At 42.4% G+C, this 17,228-nt stretch overlaps 1 protein-coding gene across 1 annotated transcript; it reads right to left on the reverse strand.

The window, feature by feature from the left end:
• Positions 1–1,230: 1,230 nt before the first annotated feature.
• Positions 1,231–16,901, reverse strand: NIPA1 (NIPA magnesium transporter 1). Its single transcript, XM_075737409.1, is given in 6 exon segments — positions 1,231–6,544; positions 7,857–8,017; positions 9,305–9,395; positions 13,296–13,343; positions 16,543–16,795; positions 16,797–16,901. Coding segments are annotated over 6 exon segments (1,170 nt in total). The 3' UTR covers positions 1,231–6,032.
• Between the last annotated feature and the right edge of the window lie 327 nt (positions 16,902–17,228).

The raw sequence follows: 17,228 nt of genomic DNA on the forward strand, positions 1-17,228 counted from the left end.
ACTCTGCTTAAGACTTAAGCTCTTAGAACAAACCTTAGAAAAATCAATGGGACTTTTTTTTTTTTTTTTTCCTTTTGGCACTATCAGAATTTGGTCTTTAACACTTCCCGTACGAACTGTGTTGGTGAGATACATATGGTCGGGGATTGGTTCCGCCCCAGACTTTCCACAATAGCAGTGACGTAAAAGGCACACTTGCCTTTACCACAATGCTGCCTGCGAGGTCTAACTCCTGAGATGCACAAGAAGGGAATAGAGAGTTGGATCTTCCTGCTAAAAAATGTGTTCTCAAAATACATACTCCTTATCTTATTTACTTAAAAATCAGAGATGCTGCCTGTAGAAGGGGAAGCCTCTCTAGTTTTCTGGTTTATCTTTGTACATTGCATTAGTGTCATCAAAACCTTTGAAAATACAATTACAATGACGTACCCAGTAAAGAATCCATGCCAACCTTTTCCACCGCATACAACATTTTATATTGGAGAGGAGCTTATTTCCTTGTTTAAAAGTAACTTTCAATTTTGACCAGCGCTAATACTGATGCAGCCCCTAAAACACAAGTGCAAAGAGTGAAACAGTTCTTAATCATGAATCCCACCATTAAAAAAACCCAAACCACAACAAACCCCCCGTGCCTGAAAGTCACGTATTTGCCAGTACCTGATATGAGGAACTAGGAATTTCAGATGAAGGATTAGATGGGCAGCCACTGTAATTTCCCAAATGATTCGGTCTGCAGGAAGCTCTTGTGAGGGTAAATTAAACTGGTGACACAGACTTCCTTACAGCTGTTGCCACTCGATGCACCCCCAACTGTGGAGTAGTAGATACTGAAATAAAAGCTCCAGCAAGTAGCCAGTGTACAGCAATGCATGAGTAGAGCACGTGGTAACCCTCAAGACACAGCCTGAAGTGACCCGGGCCCCAACAAACATTTCTGCCAGAGAAGCTCTACCTGTGAGCAAACTTCAGTACAAGGAAGACAGTAAGACTACAGCTTGCTGGCAGACACCACTACACGACAACCAAGCCCTTCATGTGGCAACTGATGTGTACCCATGAAAGAATCTGCTACTCTCAGTAAAAGCAAGGCTGCTATTTTATGAAAGGGTAATGGAAATAGTTTGGCTTTATGAATTGGGATTAGGCTGGACAGCAGCTAGATGTGTGGGAAACTGATTTTCCCCCCCACCCCCCATGTGATAAAGAGGAGTCACAAAACAAGCATTGAGCTAGAAATAAATCATTTATTTTAAAACAATACAGGTTAATAAATAGGTTATCAGAAAACTTAATAAATAGCCTTTTATAATTTACACAAGGCAAATACAACATGCCTATAACTATTTTTTAAAAAGCAAAGAGAGTAAGCTTGACTTGTAAGCCATTAACAAATCTATATATACATTATTTGGAAGCTAATAAAATAAACCATTTTTATGTAATCTGTAGTAACTATATTGCAATAGCATTGAAGCAACCAAACCTGACACTATGTTTGTTGCCATCCACCTTTTCCCCATATCCCATTAGAACTATTTTTTACATTCCAGGAAAAAAAAAACCCAAAACAACAAACCACAAACAAAATTTAAAAAAAAAAAAAAAGGAGAAAGTTCCACAGTTGAAAAATGATTTAACTTAAAAGTACCCCTTTTGTGTAATATTTTCCACTCTGTAGAGCAACTGTCTGGGGGACAGGCGGAACCCAACACAACAAAAACCAATAAAAACTAATTATTTGCAGCTTTTAAAAAAGATTTCTTAATCTGTAACATTTCGACACTGCTGTCTGAAACGCTTGGGCACTAGTAATAATAACTGTTGACATCATTGGTGCCTAACATGGTACACACTAAAATTCTGCATCACTTAAGCCCATATTCAGTAGCACCAAAGAGGTATTACAAAGACTAATCTCTGTAAAGAAAAGATAACAGGCAATAGATAAACATTTAACAGTAAAACTTCAGCAGTTACACCATCTCAAGACAACTGAGGACAATCTGTAGAATCCTCGATGGTTTGTAGTTATGAAACAAGAAGGTAAGAGGGGTACAACGTGCAAACAACGGCCCACTTAAAGCACCCCGTATTTAATAAACCCAAATCTTCCTTCAAATACAAACCGTCTACTTTTCAAATAAAAAGGAAAGCTAGACCTCAGATTCTAGTATTTCAACAAATAAAATCCAGTGTTTTCATTTTTCAGTGCTAGCTACTTCAGAAAAATACGTAAATTCATTATAAACCAAGATTATTAATAGGAAGCCTCACTTGTCAAACTGTGATGTGACAGGTTCTTATTAATGTTAGTTGCAGCTCCCCAGTAAGTAGGCTCTATTTACACAGAGAGTCCTGGAAAGTCAATACAGCAGATAACGTGTTTAGATATTTCTCTTTTTTACAGAAGTGTAACAAATTTGGTTTTGGTTGTATCAAAAAGGTTTCTATTCTCCTACTGAACATTTGAGGGATTTTTGTGTTTGACACCTAATAAAGATCGTGACTGATGCATGTAAATCCTCCATACACTGAAGGGATAATGATCAAAGAGCTACCTTCAAGTGAGTACCAAGTAAATACGTTTGACAAGTATAATAGAAGCCAGACAGACAGTCTGAAATGCCTTTCATATGGATTTGAATTTAATTCAAATGCCTCCCGCCACTGTCATGAGTCCACTTGTTGTACGTGTAGCCTCTCCCCACTTCTACTTTGGAATCAGAACTGAAGTCATCTGGCTTGTAGCTACCGATAGATGTAACACAAAGAGAACGTGGAAAGGGCAGACCCGCGAGGGACGCCAAAGCTCAGGAGACAACTATGCACATTTGCTCCCTGAGATGATGGAACTCAGATATCTGTCTTATTCAAAGTGCTTCCTTGTCAAAGGGGTGGGAAAAAAAAGAGGGAATGGCTAAAATTCTACTTCAACAGTGCCTCCTTTTAAATCAGAAAAGCAATGGGACTAAAAAAGGTAGGACACTGAGAACGAGGAGGGTGTGGGATGGAGGGGGGGAGAATCATACCAACAGTGACAACATAAAATGCTAATACATTTCTAAAGTTAGAGCTGAACCAGATTGAGGTACAGCAGAACTCCAAAGAACACTGCTGCATACCAAAGAAAGTAGCAAAAATAAAGGTTTCCATTATTTAGCATTCATGATGTAAAAGGCTGCAGATATAATAATGTGCAAGGCCACAAGAATTTCTTTCACCTTATGTGCTGGCTTTTGGCATCTCTGTTTTAAAGCACAAGGTTAACTAGACATCTCTAGAAAGCTCATCACAGATGAGGAGCAGCTGGGGAGAAGAGAAGAAACCTATGCAGACATTTACCAGCTGAGAGGGTGGTCAAAGGACCACAGAACACAGCTCTACTTTATTCTTACTCTGCATAGTGAGTGCTATCAAGTAAACTTGTGTGTGTGGTGCAGAAAATGGCAAGGTTTAGACAGGGCAGTCAAGTTATTTGGGATCTAATGTTTACTAATAATTTGCATACACACCTAACATACTAGGATAGGCACTTTCTAAATAAATACAAATGAATTTTAAACCAAAACAAGACAAACAAATGTGGCCAAAGGAGGAGTAAGATGAGACCACAATCATTTCCATTTTAACCTAAAGATTTTCACGGGTCTTCAGAGATTAAAGGCTAGCACAAAACCAACATGCAACTCAAGAACTCTGAACCTGAATTTTGAAAAGACAACTTGACTGCTTCGGAAAACAGCTAACACTGTTTTAAAAAGTAGGTCACTACAGGTCTCATTACCTATGTAAAATTCCGGTTTCAATCAGACAAAGGGAATTGATATGACAAAACCTAACTGCTGACAACCAAGGTACCATTTTCCAGTCAGTAACAGGCAGAGGTTAGTTTTAAACAGCTTTCCTAGTCCAATTCCTCTCACTTACAATTCTCAAACTTTCCAGAAACTGCACACAATATTTGAAAATCCATGAAGGTGGCCTTTTCTCTGCTAGCACTGTTTTATTTCACCAAGATACCCAGTTTCCATGCTGGCCTATAACAACATGCGTTTCTGCCAACTCAGAGTCATTCCCCCCCGGTTTGGAGTTATAAAATAAGCTTCCAAATAACAACACAGTGGGGCTCCTACTCCCTCAGAATAGTCCCTTTGGAATACTACATCTTTAGGATTCACCATTCATGATGATTGCTGCCATCAGAAGGGCTTATAACTTTCCTTTTACATGAAAAGGAGGCTGAGTTTTACGGTAACATTAATTCAAGTCAACAAAAAACTTCACAAGAGTGGACAGCATTACTCTTGATTAATCAACGCCCGCATTCCTGTCAGCCAGCCACAAAGCAACATTCATGATCTCTTGATAAAGCATCATGAACTTTTTCAAATGCTGTCTCATAATCATGTTGGAGTTTTTTTGGTTTTTTTAAGAGATGTTCTGAACTAGAGATGTTGAGTTCCGCTGTACTCTTCCATTTTTGCACCTAATGGAAACCAACATTTGTTACTCTTCAAGCTTTTCTTACAAGTTTTTGACTCATGATGTTTTAACTACCAAACACAACACAAAAGTTAACTATTTCTTTCTTTGACACGTCAATATTCTCTAAGTGGTTTAAACTGAACAGTTCAGCATCATTCCAACCACAGCTTAAGCTATTTGTACTACTTGTCAAAATACTATTGCTGAACTGTTCACACAGGTCTGTAAATTACTGGATCTGAATGTATACCCCTGTTGGTTATCATCTGGAACTCACTCTTTGAATGCCTCTGCTTCTTCAGTCTTTAACCTCATTTTCCCAAGTTACAAGAAGATCACACCATCTTTTTTTGAGCTATGAGAAATCTCACACTCTTCTCCCTCTTAAATTTCTTTTTTGTGGTCGCTGCTTATTAGCTACTTCACAAAATGGTTTCCTGTATTTAATCACTTAACCAGAATAAAGGGATGCTGGATGGCTTTAAACAGTCCTCCTGTAGGTTACCTCTTCCCATTCAGACTATGGGTTTTTCAGAAGCTGTCAAGGCATCTAAGGGTTTCAGTTCAGGTTTGTAAATTCTTCCAAAAACATGTGGCTCCTTCTAGATGCTTTACGTTTAGAATTTGAATATGGTCCAATATTATAGACAGTGAAATTGAATTATTAAACTGGTATAGGCCATCTGAAAGAGATACATTCACATTTATGCAGTATTTTTGGATTACAAAGGCACTGAAATAGTTCTGAGCTGCTTACAAATAAGCCACCATACAGGCAATGAGTCTGTGCATCACTTCCACATCCTTCACAATCTTTCCGTCTGCTCCCAATTAAAAACTCTCAGATGAATGCAGTATGTCTTAATGCACGAAGTTACAAAGAAAAATGCATGCCTGGACACTACCATCAGCTGATAAGTAATTAGTGAAAGATTTTTTTTTTAAGGGTCCACCACTCTGTATAAAGAATTCAATTTAAAACTCCCCAGTGTCTTCACCGCATGGCAGACCAAGTTGCCGAGACAGCCACTAAAAAGGACAAATCTGCAGTCCATGGGTCAACCGACATTAGTCTCAGAATTCACAGCCTTGACGGTGAACGTGTTGCTATATCGAGATTAACAAATTGTTGCACTCACTTTTTCCCCCCCATATTTTAAGGTATACATCACTCATGAAAGGTGTCAGATTGAGTGCATTAGAAACTGATGTTCTCTGTCCACAGAAACGGTACCTCAGAAGCCACAATACATGCTTTAACTTGGTCTGTCAGAATACCCCCCAATCTTTTCTGATGGATTACCTTTTACAGTAAGGAAATACATCGGTCTCTATGCTGACTCAATCAGTGGTTCCAATTAAGGTCATTTATTGTGTAGACTGGGGTACATGGACAACTGTTCCTTTGAAACTGGATGGAGGCCTCCAATTCATTTCACGTAGGCCACCAAATCATCAGAGGGTAACTTGAATCAGTGACCTAGAAATGAAAAGCTCTGCACCCTTCCCTGAGCCATCCAGTTTCCCCTCAAAAAACTATTTTAATCTGTCTTCATGTTAGGTTTATTTAAATCCCCGATATTGAAGTTGAATTCCTTGAAGACTTGTATAAGAACAATTCCAATAGATACTGTGGTGAATCCACAAGCCATTCCCAAGAAATCTACCACTCCTACATTACTCCATTCCCTGAAAAGGATGGCTGAAGCCAGCAGGACCAGGGTGGTAAACACAACGTAGTAGATGGCACCAAACACAGAGGAGTCAAAACATTCCAGTGCCTTATTGATGTATCTGAACTGAATGATAATGCTACATCCTAATACTGCCAGAAGTACCAGACAGAGGTACAGAGCCCTTTGACTTGAGGGGTTATTGTGAAAGATATCTTGAGCAGCCAGCCCGATGCCTTTTGTGCTGGGAACAGTGAAACTGCCCAACAGAGAGCAAATACTGATGTAAACCATGATATTAGTAGGTCCATGAGCTGGAGCTATCCAGAAGATAAGCAGGAGAAGCATTAGCAGCACTATGCAGAGATAACCCACGAAAACTGGAAAACAAAAAGAAAACAAGATAATAGCAAGGTGAGAACTCTTGGTCTTCTAAAGATTTTAGCTGGCAAATCATGTTATACCAGTGAACTCCAGGTATACACCAGGATTAAGATCTGCTATTGAATATAGATCCAAATCACTGAGGTTTTAGAGATGTTGTGGGCATCTGCAACCAATGCTGTTGTCATGTTCTTTGGGTAAAACAAATCATCACGTAGTAAAGTACACACTGTTGCACATTTGAACTGGATTTAAGATGGCTTTTTTTTTTTTTCATTCTCTCTTCCATCAGTATTATATTCCTTAAAACCTTCTATGACAGACAGCAGTGATAACACCTTGTTCATAACCAGTTAATAAAGTATGGTGCATGGATCTAGCAAAGAGCTTAAACAAAGTTAGATCCCATTAAGGTGAGTAGGGAGAGTTAGGAGAACGAAGAGGCCATATCGTTTGCATTATAGCATCAGTACACAGATTAGACTGGTGAAAAACATTTCATGCTTTACAGTTTTAAAGAAATACATTTCCAATTAATTTTGGTCAGATTGAAAGGGTAAATTTAGACCAGGGTATTTTTTTTCTTTTCTTTGTTTGCAATTTTTTTGGATAGCTGTTGTTATTAGGTTTGAGTTTCTCTCACCTAAAGCAATTAAAGGAAATAACAATAGTTGGCAGTTTAGCCCTTATGCAAGAAGAACAAAAGTGGGTCTGGCATGTATTAGCACTAGTCTGTGTCCTCCAGGAGCTAGTGGGGCCTTACATTCTCTGTGAGAAAGAACAGGCATTTCAGCATGCATTTCAACAGCATATTTCTACACACCTTTATTGTGCAAAGAATTCTGCTTGGAACATAACTGGTATTTAGTATAAACTTTTAATAAAAAAAAAAAAACAAATGCAGAATTAAAGAACAAAAGACAATCAGTATTTTTTGTTTTGTATAAAACAACTTAAATTGAGATCCTAGAATTGGACCTCTCATCTCTGAGTAGGAAGATACACTTTTTCATAATTTTAGAAAATTACAAGTTCAAGTGGCCATTGTTCTGAGCGTGCTGTGCAGGATAACGTTTTCAAAAGTATCCACATTTTCCTTTCTGCACACATGTATCAATAAATCTGACGAGTTCCAAGTACAGCAAGGCATAGTTTTCCCACACAAAAGCTGTACTGGTTTGCCTCTGTCACGTCATGGTTTCTTCAGAAGTCAATTTTCCTACCTGATGGAAGTGGTAAGCCTCTTCCTCCTGCGTGCTCTTGATCAATCTCACAAAATCATTATGAGTTAATAAAAGAACAAAGTACCTGGATTTGTAAGCTTCTCTTCAAGCTCAGCCTGAGTTGTTACGCTCTCGGACTTTGGGGAATGGATGATGAGAACAACAGACCCAGCGCAGCTCAGCAAACATCCCAGCTTGCCAAGAATGTTCAGTTTTTCTTTCAGTAAGTAAGAAGCTAAAATGGACCTTTCACAAAAGAGGAAGAAAATTAAAAGTTTGACTACATCCTGTTAATAATGCTCCAGCAGTGATGTCCTTCGTGAATTTCCCTCTTAAAGGAACAGTATCAAATGTTGGTGGATCTTTGATCAAATGTTGGTGGATCCTCAAAATGCATTTCTGACTTATCTTAGGAAAAAATCATCCACTCTCAGTTTTACTCGATCCCTGATGTTTCATCTCAGAAGAAAAAACCCCACAAACAAACCAAAACAACCAACAAAAAACCCAGCCACATCACTCCCAAAACCAACGCCACATCACCTCCTCCAAAAAAACCCAACCTCCCAAACCAGGCATTGGGCACCCGAGGCAGATATCTACCCGTTGCCCATTTGGTGACCTGTCACAAAGCCCCATTTTGTAGGTGCTACACATTCATGAGATAAAAGTGGCCTTTGGTTACAAAGATCACAGGGCTCACCTCAGACACGTAGCTGACCAAAATACCAAAAATTATGTAGCCTCGGATAAAATAATAGGCGGTAAGTAGAGCACCACCAGTGTGCTTCATAGTGTTTAAAACTCTGAAGCCACAAGGCCCATACAAAGCAATCTGCACTCTGACATAGATGACCAGTGCAGTCAGATACACAATTCAGCAGCCAACAGTAGGCAACAGAAAAATCTCGAGGCAATGCACAGCTTTGTTTTTAAAGAATTGTACTTTTTCACCGCAATAGGTTCACAAAAGTAGTTTAGCTATTCACAAAACAGTTGCATATTGAACTCCTTTTAGGACCACTCACTGCCTTTTTTGTCCCCTCCCTTCACATGAACATAACATTCAAGAAGCGTGGGCATGCATATGCAAGGGAGTCCCGCTTCAGAAAACGGGGCCAAATCCAATATAAATGAAAATCAGCATCAATAAACACATGTGGGTTGTGGATAGCAGGGGAGAGAAAGAATGTGAGACAAAAGGACAGATCTACATAGTAAGAGAACTGTGAATAACAGAATAAGAAAAGTCCAGAACAACCACAGTGAAAGGGAAAAAAAAAAAAAGATGTTTATCTGTTTCAGATCATAGTGATAGTTAAAGCAGAAGATACTCAGGAACCCTTCCTCCACCATCACTTTCCCGCCCTGTCACTTTGCTGGGGAAAGCAGGAATAGGTGACATTATAACACATCATTAACAGTCATAAACCTGACATCTTCTCAGTGCACCTCCAGTGATCACTGAGTCTATCTGACATTTTATTGAGTAGTAACAACACTCCGATAAGAACGAGAAAAGCAAACTCTTACCCAAATGGAACGCCAAGAGCTCCCAAGGGTGTCACTAGCACAGTTGGGACTGCAGTGTAGGCCAAGAAATTCCCTATTTGACCCAGAGCCACTGTCAAGAGAACCAGAAACGAGCCTTTAAATCCCTTTGTAAAAAGAAGTAATGAAAACTTAGCCAATACTGTTTAGGAAAGACTGACCTAACTGGAAAACAGATGTTACAGATTTGCTTAACTCTGTTAATTTTGCACTTAAACAAAATGGTTGGAATTTTTCAATGAAGGATTTGTATTTGCCACACAAGAAGATCCAAGAGGGCACAGTAAATCTCATTTGCAACTTCTCCTAGTTGAATATAAACTCTAACTCAATAAATTGAATTAGAAACACTCATGGATTACACTCATATCTCAATATTACACTCAAATATTTATATGGGCAGGGCTAAAAGTATAAATGATTTCAGCTTTAGAACGTGCATACATGTAACACAAATGCACTTGGCTATAACTCCTAGCAGCAGTGTTGCTTTTCGGGGGGAAATAAGGACAGTACTAAGAAATCTAATAATGAAATACTAAGCACATGTATAAAGGCTTTTCAATACACAGTAGACCACATCAAATTTTCACAACACTATGTAATATCAAAAATAATTCCTGATCATTTTAAAAACAACAGATTCCTGACCAGTCACAATAACAGCCTCACAATCTTTTTTTCTCTTCTTTCCCCCAGTAAAAACAAATTCCAAGACGTACCACACTATTGCACATCATAGCTGTGATAAACAGTTCATGCGTTCAAGTTTTCAGTCACAAAAGGAAATCTGGATGGTTTTGCAAGTGCTGGCAAGTTTATAATAGGTCAACATGATGCCTGCAGTGTTACAGGGTCTGTGGTAACTGGCAAGAACCCCAACATTGAACACAAATTACACACAGCTCAAATTTCCAGTTGATTTTAAGAGCCATTATCAGCCTATAAAAACATTTCAAGAATCCAAGCTGTCTTTATACTCAGGCTGGCATTGCCCTCAACTATCACATATCATTACCATCATCCTGTTCTTTACACCTGCAAAGCACTGTGCAAACATTAATTAAATTACCAAATTAGCTCACGTTATCAGTAGAGCTGAGGACCTGTGTAACCTACAGGAAACACAAAGGAGACAAACCAACTTACAAAATTGCAAAGTGTGGTAAAATTATATTAATTCAATTCACTGTGGCTTTCTCTGTGTGCAGGAGTGAGCCAGAGAAGTTAATCAGCAGCATTTCCAGAGCACAAGAGTCAGTGACGGTCTCCCTGCCCCTGGGAACAGAGTAACTCAACTATCAGCCTCCAGCTTGTTTTTCAACAGAGGGATGTAGCAACTTTGGCGTTATCTTCAAGGCATCCAAAGGCACTGGGGCAGGTCTTGCATGGAGGACGGGACACAGCTAGCAGGCAGTGTTTCTGCAGATTACGTACATTTCCAAGGGACCTGACAAAAGGTTGATTTTTTTTTTGGAGGTCAGGTGCCTTAAATTTCTGTTGGAAGAACCCTAACAGATGGCACCAACACTGACCCATAAATCAGGTCTCTGAAGCTTCAGTCAAACTGCATGTTGTAAGGCAACTGAACTTGCCAGAAGTTTTCAGCATCACCATGGAGTAATAGTAACAGTCTTGAACACCATGAACGACAGACCAGGACTAATAAAGATAAATTAAAAAAAGAATCTCAGTAATTGTTCCCACCTAACTGACGTTGAGGACCTTTGCTGCCCACATATGCAGTCCTCTCTGGATAGAACATTGCTGTGTCAGGAGAGGAATTTCTAAGTCAAGACACACTTCAGTTCTTGAAGGCACACCAAGCTTTAAGCTTGCTAAAGGAGAGCCAATATCCCTGAAGTTATTGCAATGCAAAACCTGATGCGCACAGACATGTCTACATGAACAAGGAGACCAGGAGTAGATCTGAACAGCAAAAGATGTCTGCTCTACGCATGTCAGGGGTTTTATTTCAGACTAACTTCAGCCTGATCCCACAGACTGAAAGTCTGTTTGCTGCTGGTGTGCTTTAGGCATGTTCCTAGAGTGCATCTTCCAGCCTAGTTTCATCTTAAAGACCAGTTCAGGAGCTCCAACACTGCTCCACAATGTGAAAGAAAGCCCAATCCCTGGAGACAAACAGGAGATTTGCTTCACAAGTGCATTCCCCATCTGCAGTAAAACACTAACATTGATGTTAGTGTTACCAGATGATCTTTCAGGTCCCTTCCACCCAAACTGTTCTATGTATCCACTATAAAAACCAGCCACATCCATGCTGCTATCAAAACCTGCACCAAAATTAATTAATTAGCCAATTAATTAGTTTCATGCTCATTGAAATACCTGTATACATGCTGCAATCACTCTTTTGACTTTAAAAAAAAAATCCCTTAGCAAAATCTGTAGCCCTTCCTTTGAAGTCTTCAGTAATCCAGCGGATCCCAAGGCCCCAAAATGTTTAGGCAGCATGCCAACACAGAAATGCTTGTTCACCATCTCAACAAATATTGTGAAAACAAGTTGAGAGAGTTTATGTGGGCTTTGTTAGTCATCCAAACTCCAAACTCCCTGTTTGAGAAGATGATGTCAGCTGTTATAATTTTGCCCAGATAACTGGGGATATTGCTAATTCCCCAAACATCGCCTTTCTCTGCATCCCACAAGTGCATTCCTGGCCCTTCTTATTGCTGTTTGTGAATCTGTTGCAATTCTGAATCTATAATATCCTTAAGCAATTCTTCCCTCAGTTCCTTTGTAAACTTACCAATGCTTTGTTTTGAAATACCTGCACCTAGCTACTGGACAAAAGCCAACTGATACCATTCCCTTCAGCTATTCTGCCTTCAATCAATTCAGTCAGCTCTTTTAAGCATGAAATCGTTTTCTCTGATTCACCAAGATAAACTCCTGTAATTAAACCTCTCCTTCTGCTTGGAGAGTCAAGGCTGGAGCCTTGTGAGCGACAAACAGCAGTGATTAATGCACGGATTTATTGCTACTTAGGCAGGGGTGATCCTGGCAGAGGAGAAAGCTGACAAAGTACTACTTAAACTCAGGTTAAATTAGCCAAGGACTTTCCTCTGAAGCTCCGTTGGCTTCTGCACTTGCTGTGAACTTTGTCCTTCAAGGGATCTATCAGTTTCCATTCTCTCTGCATAGCTTGAAGACAACAAAAGCAGAGACTTACCTTGTTGCCACAAAACAAAGGGCACAACTAGATCGATATACTTCTCAGAAACAGCCTCAGAGCATTTCCAAATAATTCGCAAAAGGCTGGGTTAGAGTCTAAAAGTGGGGTATGATTTTAAGCTTGTGGGTAGAACCAGGTCTGAACTGCAAGAGGAGAAGGCTAGCTGCTCCCCATGCTCTGGATTCACATCAGAGAGTGAACTTTGCCTGGGCACAGCTTACAAAGATACTAAGAGTGAAATTACACTGATCTCATATCAGCACCACACAAGGCTCCACATTAATCTTGTAGATTAAAAGCAAAACTGAAACTGTATCTGTCAAACTAGAAATCAAAAAGGATTTTTTTCTTTTCAGTTGAGGCTGGCTAAGTGCTTTCTGATCTAAAAAAAATAACATGTGCTCAATGAGCCCTTTTGTGCAGAGCGACAATTTCTTCTTCAGCTTTGACTTTTATTAAAAACTGAGCGGACCAGAGCAATCCAGAGACACCAGAGTCAGAGCAGCGCGTGGCTGCTAAGGGCTGCAAGCACCAAACGGTTTGGAAATCTGGACACAGGTCTGACTTGGGATTGTCCCAGCTCTTTGCCTTCTCAAACACCGTCAGACACAGTAGCCAGTGAGAGTTTACTGAAGCTGGGATATTTCTGAGGGATGGGAATTTCGTGACAAGCGAGCATGAGATTCAAGATGAGAATCCGGATTTTCTGATGTCTCATTTCACCATCTAACTGCGACTTCTCCCTTCGAATAAAATCAAACCTTTTAAGATACTTACTTGCAATAGTGCCAGACCACCATACTATATCTGTTAAGTACGAAGTTCCTGGAAGAGGAAGTATAGGAAGATGTATTAGAAAAATATGAAATTGCAATATTGGAACTACAAAAGAGAATAATTTCAACAGTTTCAGATATTAAGGACCTTCAGCTTAACCCTTTTCTTCAAGGCAACTAAGTGGGAGGAAAACAAGAGACAAGGTGCTCGGACTTGGCCTTAGTGTCCAAGTTGGACCTTCCTAAGACAACATATTAGTTAGAAATTCTGTTTTCCAGCAAAGTACCTATGCGACGCTGACACGGTATTACCTAGAAGAGTTCCATTTAAACATACACGTCAGAACCACTACTAGGAGAATGGGAAACCTATGGAAACAAAACATGATTCAGATCAATTAGTTTGGCAAGATAGCCTCAATGAAATTGTATCGGAGAAATTGCAGCAGAAAAATTGTTTTGGCACGCAGTTTTGGCAATACCGTAGTGTAGACCAATCCTCCTGCATTTAAGCATTGGACAGTGCTCTGAAAGAAGCCTCTGAATTCCTCACATACTGCCACGTTTCAAAGAGAGGAGTAAAACCTCTGGATTGTCCCTTAGTGTCTCCTAAACTCAAGGATGATTATTTTCATTGTCAGATTACAGGCTTTTGCCTTGGGACGCACCAGGGGAGCCTATGCACCACATTTTTGTAAGTTCTGCTTCTGTAGAACATCGTGGCTAATGACCGCTTACTAAACTAAAGCCTGGCCTCCACTGAGCATGACCTTGGCATCATGCTATGCTCTTACATTCAGCTCCTCTTTCTAGCAATTCAGCTCTGCATTTATCTGGGAAGGTGCTCTCTCAAGAGCTGCTGGAGCAATAGGCAATATTGTACCTACCCCAAAATCCCAAATGAAGGAGAAACACAGTAAATCTATAACTCTGGAGACGTATAAAATATTAAGCGCTTGGAAATCACACTATGTAATTGAAATGAGATGGAAAATGACTAATGAAAATGGCCAGCTTTAGAGTGGGTGTAATAATTTTTTATACTTTTGTTATTGCATATAAAATAAAAACACTGTTGGGGGCACAAATTATAGAAAATATTGACTCATGTAAGATAACTTTGCAAAATATTTGTCACCCGCTGCTGTTTCTAACTAAACAAAGATAACTAATTGCATTGACACTATATTATTGATTCACTAGAGAAGACAGAGAAGACTTGAAGTGCCTCCTTGTTAATTATACAAGACCTACTGCAGCCAATGGAAAAAAGACATCATCTGACACGATCTCGGGCTCACAGCTCCGACTGCTAGATTCAAGGCAGAACCACACTGCTTCGCAACGTTAAATCTAGAGAAACTGAGGGTATTTGCCTGGATGTCTCCACACTGAGCAGGGCAACAGGAAATACTATGAATCGCTCAGCAAGACACACAAATAAACATCAGTAATATCTTCAAGCCAGGGTGCTTTACATCTGCCAGCGCGGAGAAGGCCGGCACACACCCATCACCCGCTTAACCCAGTGCTCCACTGAAAGCTCTTCAGGAGTAATTAGACCCAACTACAGTGCAAAATAGAAACTTCTCTGGCTGCCTTGGGAGGGAAAGTCATTCCTTTCTCTTTTGCTTTCTCATTGTTTCCCTTACTGAAAAAAAAAAAAAAAGATTTGTATTTATGATGCAAACATGATCTCTGAGGGAAAGGGAGACTATGTTTGCAGAACAATAGCTTGTCTGAGGCCCTTACCCCTAAGGTCATTGCAGAAAAGGCAAAATAATCTTGTTGGATCAGGCTGGCAGCTGGTAGTAATGTAATTGCAAGCTTGCTCTGCTCCACTGCATCCACCCTGACCACGCTACATGCAGCAGGCACTGGAAATGCACTGCTGCTCTAACTCTAGCCATCTCAAATACATAGTATGTGTGTATATATGCATATATTTACATACACGCACATATACAGAGAAAATACCTAGTATGTCCTGGTCACTAAAAAGGATTTTTCATATGAGAGAGTTCCCAGAACCTATGGACACGTGCTCACCGCCCCCCTACCATCTGCAAAACAAATGGCTATTGACCACAGAAACACAACTAAATGGTCTCATGCAACCTGTGTTTACAACTTTCCCCTCACATAAAAGCATGACATTAAGAACAAATAAATATATTGCACTTTCTTACATTCAAAGCATCAAGGTGCAACCAGCGCAATGCTATTCAGAGGCTGCATGCTTTGAGGAGCTCCAGTTTCAGAATAAAATACAGAAAATCTTCGTTCTCTGTGAATTTACAGCTTTGTTTTAGCTGAACTGGATAGACAGCACAATCAGTTAATCTCAGAAAACAATAATGAGGTATGAAATTCCAATATGAAAAATAAACGAAAGAAATTATTTCACATCACCTGTGTGCCTCTCTTTCCTACAAAAGGAAACCACCACGTGACTGATGTAACTTGTGGTGTACGTCCGTGCAAGAGCTAGAACAAACAAGGGACAAGATGCGCCGGTGCTGTTCATGGCAAGAAACTCTCTGAGCCAGCAAAATGGGTGGAAGGTCCCACAGGTACATGAAAATACCGCAAGAGAAACCTATGTACGCACACACACGTACACCAGTGTCCAGTGTTGTCTCACGGCGTGACAGAGGACCAGTCAGCAGGCCGTGCATCGGGAAGCTGTTGCTGATGACTACGCTCAATAAACCTTCATTGCTCTCCACCTGCCGTCTCTTCAGTAATTTATCACATCCCTTACGCCACGCTCCAGCCATCGATCTCTGATGTCAAACACGCTTAAGGTGACAAACTAAGGCCGGCTGCCCCCGTCCGGCCGCCCGGAAGGTGTCCCCCGCTCCAGGCGACACCGTGACTGCCCCCGGGCAGAGGGTCTGCCGAGCCCCGGGGGTGCCCGTCATCCGCGCCCCCCCGGGACAGCCTGGGTCCCCGCGGGACGGGCTGAGCCCCACGGCACCCCCATCTCCCCCACCCCCCCGGGGCCGGCCGGCACCGCAGAGTGGGGCAGCGGCGGCCCGTCCGCGGGGGCGAGGGGGTGAGCGGCCCCGGGGGAAGCCGGGGCAGCTCCCGGGGCGGGGGTACCCGTCCCGCACGGTGCCGGGGACGATGCTCCGGAGACCGGGGAGGTTACCGGAGGGGCGGCGGCGCGGAGGGGAAAGGGAGGCTGGGAAGCCCCGGGGGGGGGGCTCTCCCGCCCGCCGCCACCGCAGCGCCGGGGTCCCTACCTCGCCCGCGGGCCCTCACGATCCCCTTCTTCTGCAGGACGAAAGTGGAGCCGTTCACCAGGCTGGAGACCACGGCCACGCTCAAGCCCAGCGACACGGCGGCGGGGCCGGGGCTCTGAGCTGCCCCCTCGCCCGCTGCCGCACTGACCGCCATCCGCATCGCCCCGCCGAGAGCTGCTGGCACGGCGGCTGCCCGGGCCCAGCGCACCCGGCAGCGGCTCTGCGCCGGGACCCGCCCTGCGCTGCGCTGCGCCGCGCTGCGCGACCCGCCCCGACGGGGGCGGCTCCGGGCGGGCACCGGCGGCAGCCGCGGCTCCTGGCGCCCGTCCCACCCGGGGACGGCAGCAGGATGACGTCATAACAGTGGCATTTCTCTCTCTCCCCCCAACCGCCGCTCTGGCGTCACGGCTTTGTGACTCCCTTCTCCGCGCTGGCACCGCGGGGGGCGAAGCGGCACCGGGCAGAGAGCTGCCGTGCCGACCCCGGTGCCGCTGCTGGCGGCTTGCAGCGTTTTGGGGTGCGGGTGGGGGGGTCCCCGGCGTGGGACAATAGGGACCAGAAACTGCGGTCCACGCTCGAGGGAGCTGCGAGCGTCTGTGGGCAGGGGGACGCGGGAGGACGTGCAGAAGGATGCGGGAGGACGAGGATGCGGGAGGATGTGCAGAGGGATGCGGGAGGACGGAGAG

This window comes from Balearica regulorum, chromosome 1 (assembly GCF_011004875.1).
Source record: "Balearica regulorum gibbericeps isolate bBalReg1 chromosome 1, bBalReg1.pri, whole genome shotgun sequence".
Classification (NCBI taxonomy): domain Eukaryota; kingdom Metazoa; phylum Chordata; class Aves; order Gruiformes; family Gruidae; genus Balearica; species Balearica regulorum.